This window comes from Salvelinus fontinalis, chromosome 1, assembly GCF_029448725.1.
Source record: "Salvelinus fontinalis isolate EN_2023a chromosome 1, ASM2944872v1, whole genome shotgun sequence".
NCBI lineage: Eukaryota > Metazoa > Chordata > Actinopteri > Salmoniformes > Salmonidae > Salvelinus > Salvelinus fontinalis.
The window spans coordinates 44,309,096-44,316,395 of NC_074665.1; the positions used below are offsets into that span (position 1 = coordinate 44,309,096).

Below are 7,300 nucleotides of genomic sequence, written 5' to 3' on the forward strand. Positions count from 1 at the left end.
GATGAGGCCGCTAAAAAATATATTTTTTAAATATTTTAAAAATGGACACTTCTGCCTTCTTAAAGGCCAACAGGTCACTGCGCAATAGGGAGGAGTAGTTTTCCCACAGTCTAGCTAGCTTGCTTTTGTTGTTTGCAGCTGCTGCAGCAGGTGTTACCAAAGAGGATGTTGTTGCTAATTTGTTAACTTCTCCCTTTTCAAGAACAACTTTAAATCAAGAAGTTAAGTTTCAAATGATCATCATCTGGTGAGTGGAACTGTGATTTCTAATGCAGGTGTAACAGTTTAACTTTACGTAGTCCCCTCGCCCCGACACGGGCGCGAACCAGGGACCCTCTGCACACATCAACAACAGTCACCCACGAAGCGTCGTTACCCATCGCTCCACAAAAGCCGCGGCCCTTGCAGAGCAAGGGGCAACCCTGCTTAATGTCTCAGAGCAAGTGACGTAACTGATTGAAATGCTACTAGCGCGTACCCGCTAACTAGCTAGCCATTTCACATCCGTTACACTCACCCCCCTTTCAACCTCCTCCTTTTCCGCAGCAACCAGTGATCCGGGTCAACAGCATCAATGTAACAGTATAACTTTACGTCGTCCCCTCGCCCCGACACGGGCGCGAACCAGGGACCCTCTGCACACATCAACAACGGTCGCCCACGAAGCATCGTTACCCATCGCTCCACAAAGGCCGAGGCCCTTGCAGAGCAAGGGGCAACCCTACTTAAAGTCTCAGAGCAAGTGACGTAACTGATTGAAATTCTACTAGCGCGTACCCGCTAACTAGCTAGCCATTTCACATCCGTTACACAGGGCGCTTGGTGTTAGCCATATTTTTGAAAATAATGTGTGTGAAACATTGTTGCATTTTAAAGTGGAACTGACAGCATTTTAGCAACATGAAGTCTCATATATATGAATCTGTTCATATACACTCAACTAGAGATTGCAATGAATTGTGTTTCTTTAAAAAGATGGGCCTGGCTGACATGGACTGCTTCCTCACCTTATTCTCCTTGTGGTTCTCCATTGTTGTTGTTTATATACCAGGTAACAAGAATTGAAAAATATACAAGGACTGAAGCAATAGAAACCTTACTCAACTAGAGATTAAAATAAATTGTGTTTCTTTAAAAAAATGGCCCTGGCTAACATGAAAAATACATTAAGGGGAAAGGATCCAAAGACCCAGAGGCTGATTTCCTTTCTGCACATCTCTTTATTTACAATGCTGGTTACCATGGTTAACACAAATGCAGGACATTAAGTGCTACCTGAATTGACTCAGAAAAGTAACATCTGTAGGACTACAGTATCACAGTGAGGTCAAACAGGTGTGTGTTAGTCAGATTATCCAGTGTCAACAGCAACACTATGGATTATTCTCTACCCCCCCAGGTGTATGTGGTGTACTATGGTCTTAGACATGCTCTCGCTAACCCTCATCTTTTCTCTTTCTCGGTCTCCTGAGGCCTGAGGCTCTTGGACTGTGACTGAAGACACCCTGGCCTGACACCTGGACGTACCTGGCCCAATCCCACCTTGCCACCCTCTACCAGCTTGTTGCTGCCCTCACCTGTTCTTTCTCCTCCTCAAGTCACTGACCCACTCCCCCAGAAACGTACCATGTGACTTAATGAAAAGCCATCTGTCCATAGGGTCTTGAAGTGTGAGTACTTTCCCTATAGTCATTATTGATATTGTCTGAGCCTGCTGGCCATTAATACTTGTATTGCCCTTTTTCTTATTGAAATGGTGAATAAAGGAAGACTATGCTTTAATTTTAAATTAAAACACAATGAAGACATTGTTAGATTGAATGTATGCTTTTATACTGTCTGTATAACAGCAAATCAAATAAAGATTTGTGCAAACTGGCAGTGTCACTTCTTTCCCCAATGATTTCTCAAGACTGAGGTACTTTGTCAGTTATCAGTTATTCCATACCAACGCTAGATGAGGCTGAATGGCAACAACACCACACACAACTGCAATGCATTTATAGCAATGGTCACCAACTGTACTGCAGGGATGGAACGTAAGTCGCAGAAAATAGAGGTGTTGTGGCAGCTGCAGAGAGGTATTTGGGTGTGTGAGACTTGACATCAGAAGAGTTACAGAGTGTTTTAAGTGGTAGTGTCCCATCCTTTCAGGCTGTTGGCCTGAAGTAGGACTAAATTGATTTAAATAGTGGAGTATGGTATTTATGATTTTATTTTTCAGTGTGTGTAGTGTTAGATGGTAGGGTATTTGTTTGATTTCTTTCTTTCTTTTAAAGCTAAGAATAAGGGCGTTATACTCCAGTCTAGTAGGTGGCGGTAATGCAACATTTATTGCATGCCATCCGCCGGTAAACCTCTTCGAAGAAGAATGCCTAGCTCTGCCCACTGGGGCGTGGCTTACGGAGCGCTCTCTGAAATATTCGCTCCTATCGTCTGTATTCCACCGGATCAAGTTATCTCATCACACCGGGACCTACTAGAACTACCAAAGGTGGGTATCATAACATGTCCAGCAATGTGATTGCAATGGTTTAGCAACCAACAAAAATGATTTCATTCACTGTTCACTTGCTATTTTCACAGCTTGTCAGGCAAGACTTCAGAATAAAAGTGTGTCATGCAACATAAGTACCCTTGTGACACCTTTGTTGTTGCCAGTCTCCCTCAACTCCTTTAAAAAGGACACGCCATCATGAGGCCTCTGTTAGTGACCTGAGTTACTACCCTGATGAAACAGACAGCTTCATCAACAACGACAGGTAATCTGTGTTATGTGAAATGCCTGCCTTGATAAACTAGTAGGCTAATTCCACAGCCAAGCAAATACAACTATTAGAGTCATTTTGGTTGTGAAGTGCATTAGCAAAAAGCGTTTTTCTTAATTTAGAAGAAAAGAAGATGCAATTTACCACTTGGCTGTCTATATCACCCTGTCACAAGCCCTCCCAGTCAACACCACTTCATAAGATTGCCTGCTGCAGTTGTTCGAGAGATGTCCAGTTTGCAGACACGCATGTAGCGCAGTGAAGACCAGCAAGGGGGCCCTCATCAGCATCATGCAGACATGCCCTCGCTGTGAGCATTCCTATGAATGGAACAGTCAGCCACATGTTTGCAAGTATCCGGCCAGCAACCTTCAGATGTCCGCAGCAACAGCTTTCACAGGCTCATCATTTTTGCTAATACAGAAGATAACCCACTTCATTACTTTGACACATTTGATAACCCAATTGTGAAACATAATTTATGTGAACTGACATTATTTGCTGCTTATTTTCTACTTCTTAAATGCATATAATGTCCAGGGCATAACCTAGTCTGGTGGAACTGATCGCTTCTTTTTCACTTGACATTTTATGATATCTGAAGTGAAATAGAAAGGTGAACGCAGCGATCAGGTTGGTTCCACCAGGCTAATCATAACCACCATTGATAATGTGTGTGTGTGTTTGTGTGTGACCAACCATTATCTTTGATGCGGGGCCAGGAGCTGATCTTAACTGCTATGCCCATCAATGGACCTCGGGCGTTACTCTGGACCCTGATGAACTTATCATATTTGACGAACATATCAAGAATATTTCAAGAACAGCTTTTTTCCATCTTCGTAACATTTAAAAAATCGGAAACTTTTTGTCCAAAAATGATGCAGAAAAGCTAATACGTGCTTTAGACTACTGCAATGCTCTGCTTTCCGTAAATTGGTGGTTTGCTGATATCCCTCTAGTGGTGTGAGGGCTGTGCTTTGGCAAACTGGCTGGGGTCATATCCTGCCTGGTTGACCCTGTCCGTGGGTATTGACGGATGGGGCCACAGTGTCTCCCGACCCCTCCTGTCTCAGCCTCCAGTATCTATGCTGCAATAGCTTATGTGTCGGGGGGCTAGGGTCAGTCTGTTATATCTGGTGTAATTCTTCTGTATTATCCGGTGTCCTGTGTGAATGTAAGTATGCTCCCTCTAATTCTCTCTCTCCCTCTCCCTCCCCTGAGCCCTGGGACCATGCATCAGGACTACCTGGCCTGATGACTCTTTGCTGTCCCCAGTCCACCTGGTCGTGCTGCTGCTCCAGTTTCAGCTGTTCTGCTTGCGGCGATGGAACCCTGATAATAATTTACTCCTGAGGTGCTGACCTGTTGCACCCTCTGTTGCACCCTTTACAACCACTGTGATTATTATTATTTGACCCTGCTGGTCGTCCATGAACATTTGAACATCTTGGCCATGTACTGTTATAATCTCCACCCGGCACAGCCATAAGAGTACTGGCCACCCCTCAGAGCCTGGTTCCTCTCTAGGTTTCTTCCTAGGTTCCTGCCTTTCTAGGGAGTTTTTCCTAGCCACCGTGCTTCTAAATCTGCATTGCTTGCTGTTTGGGGTTTTAGGCTGGGTTTCTGTATAGCACATTGTGACATCGGTTGATGTAAAAAGGGCTTTATAAATCCATTTGATTGGATTTATAAAGCATGATTCCTCTGGAGTGAGGAATCACGCTTCACCATCTGGCAGTCCGACAGACGAATCTGGGTTTAGCGGATTCCAGGAGAACGTTACCTGCCCGATTGCATAGTGCCAACTGTAAAGTTTAATGTAGGAGCAATAATGGTCTGGGGCTGTGGTTCGGGCTAGGCCCCTTCGTTCCAGTGGAGGGAAATCTTAACGCTACAGCATACAATTACATTCTAGACAATTCTATGATTCCAACTTTGTGGCAACAGTTTGAGGAAGGCCCTTTCCTGTTTCAGCATGACAATTCCCCCGTGCACGAAGCGAGGTCCATACAGAAATGGTTTGTCAAGATTGGTGTGTAAGAACTTGACTGGCCTGCATAGAGCCCTGACCTCAACCCATCGAACACCTTTGAGATGAATTGGAACGCAGACTGCAGACATCACCTCGACCTCACTAATGCTTTTGTGGCTGAATGCTGCAGGGACTTGCTTCCAATGTTCCAACATCTAGTGGAAAGACTTCCCAGAAGATGGGAGGCTGTTATAGCAGAAAAGGGGGGACCAACTCCATATTAATGCCCATGATTTTGGAATGAGATGTTTGACGAGCAGGTGTCCACATACTCTTACTTTTGGTCATGTAATTGTAAGATAAGATTAATTCGGACATAGCCCTGAAGTAGGTTACTGTCACCATTTTCTGTGTCAGTGGGATTGACAAAGCTTCTAATAGGTTCTAGTTGTTTCTCTGTAGAGAGGGTACTGAGTTTGTGTCTCGGAATATACTGTGTGCAAAGATGAATGATCTGCAGCTTTGATTTGAATGACCCACTTATACTCACTGGTAAAACATGGCGACCAGAGGAGGAGAGTGTATTTATCTGCCGCTCTTCACCATTGGTTCATAGTAGATCCACCCCTTCCCCTTTAAAAGTCTATGACTTTTACATTAGAAGACAAAGACGCAGAAGAGAGCTCGAGTAAAACTGGTATCCTGGACATTTGCTTAATCAAGGCTTTTAAACAAGAAGACATGGAAAGGTAATTTTAAGGACTTTACTAAAATATAATCGTTTTTCAATTGATTATGCAGATCGGCAACATTTAGCACTGTTTGTTTGTGTACAAAGCACTCAGAATGGTTCTTGAAGGCAGGTTTAACAGGCAACAGATTTCAGTATATTTTGTTCTCTTTTTACAGTGTACTAAAGTGGGCGGAGAAGCTGCTGTTTCTGCTGTTTCTGATCTATGGTTGTTATGGTGAACATCAAGGTGAATGATCTCTCAAGTTTTCAGTTGTAATTTTAACCATTTAGTAGATCTGGCCCCACATGGACTTAACTGTGCAAATATCTGCTGTCATTGAGTGTCCGCAACTTCTCTTCCGATCATGTTGCATTGCAAATATTGTTAAACTGATCTGTGGCGAAATAACTAAGCAAAGCTCTTTATTTTCATCATACTGTACATCAAGCCATACTAGGTCAAGTTGATTTCTGTTACATTTCTGTTGGTGAGCTTTTCTCCTTCTCTCATTTTTAACCCATACAGATCTCTCAGGGAAAAAGTTCATCATCCCCGTCGAGACAAGCGACTCGTTTGTAAAACTCTCTGGCAACGTCTTGAAACCTGTTACTGCTATGACCATGTGTCAGAGGTTCTTCACTGACGTACAACGAGACCAGTCCCTATTTTCTCTAGCAACCCCCTCTGATTCCAAAGATATCAATCTGTGTCTGCAATCAAAGGGTGGGTATAAACTGAATATCAGAGGAAATTCTGTTACTATTACCGGTTTGCCAGAAAATAGAAATGCATGGATCTCTTTTTGTGGCACCTGGGACTCTAAAACTGGTCTCACCCAGATGTGGGCGAATGGGAGACGAAGTGCATCAAAGATTCTTAAGCCAAATGGCCCTATAAATGGAAAACCAAGTATAATCTTAGGTCAAAACCAAGGCAGTTATGGTGGAGGTTTTGTAGCATCACAATCCTTTGTGGGGGACGTTACTGATGTACACTTCTGGGATAGTGTCATCTCTCCTTGCCAAATCAAATTGTATATGCAGGGGAAAAACTTTACTACAGGAAATATTCTCAACTGGAGAGCATTGGAGTTCACTACTAGGGGAGGGGTGTTCAAGGAGATGAGTGACTATAACTGTTAGCCAACCAAGAGCAATGCATTTGTACCAGGTATTGATAATGTGTTACAAATGATGATGACAGTAATCATAATACATTTTATGTTCATAGCAGCTTTCACTTTTAAAAGCTCTGTAACAAATCAATATCCCATATTTTTTATGTTCCTGAGTATTCAATTAATAGAAAAGAATAGTGCAATAAAGTTTCAATCGTTTCTCATAAATGTTTGTCTGTCTTTCATTTAGCGTTTGTATGCAGATGGCCTCTGAATAGTGTAAAGTGTTCTTTTCAGAGGAGAATGAAACTGAAAAAGCAAAATGTCTTTATTGACATTTTTCCAGGTCGTTGTGTAAACAGAGATGGACTTTGCTGGCCAAATGCAACTACCAGGCAGAACCACATGCAGCTCTGTATTAGCGCTGGAGTTCATGCACCATCGTGTTGAAACAACTTTCCTGCAACTAAAAACCCACAAGAATAAACCAGCAGATCAGTTGATCTCATGTTACCGTGTCAACCTTTGATTCCAGACAGCTGCGTCTAGGTTCTCTACCCCCGCTCCTTATAGGCCTATAGCTCGTAGTCTGGTAATTGATCTAAAAAAAGAGACTTATTGTAAGAATATAGGATTATATTTCATACAAACATGTCATCTTAAATATCAAGATAATTATAATATAATTTGTGTAATGTATTTTAAA

The 7,300-nt window shown here is 42.7% G+C and overlaps 1 protein-coding gene across 1 annotated transcript; it reads left to right on the forward strand.

Annotated features, from left to right (window-relative positions):
* The first annotated feature begins 5,373 nt into the window (after positions 1 to 5,373).
* On the forward strand, positions 5,374 to 6,822 carry LOC129855199 (C-reactive protein-like). The gene is made up of 3 exons (XM_055922614.1): positions 5,374 to 5,492; positions 5,653 to 5,723; positions 6,003 to 6,822. The coding sequence occupies exons 1-3, from the start codon at positions 5,389 to 5,391 to the stop codon at positions 6,617 to 6,619; spliced, it is 792 nt and encodes a 263-aa protein (XP_055778589.1). The 5' UTR covers positions 5,374 to 5,388; the 3' UTR covers positions 6,620 to 6,822.
* Positions 6,823 to 7,300: the final 478 nt, after the last annotated feature.

Excerpts from the sequence above, each read along its gene's own strand:
- LOC129855199 (XM_055922614.1), top strand. The coding sequence starts at position 5,389 with ATGACTTTTACATTAGAAGACAAAGACGCAGAAGAGAGCTCGAGTAAA. Across the intron at positions 5,493-5,652 it reads AAACAAGAAGACATGGAAAG|TGTACTAAAGTGGGCGGAGA; the intron begins GTAATTTTAAGG and ends CTCTTTTTACAG. Across the intron at positions 5,724-6,002 it reads TTGTTATGGTGAACATCAAG|ATCTCTCAGGGAAAAAGTTC; the intron begins GTGAATGATCTC and ends TAACCCATACAG.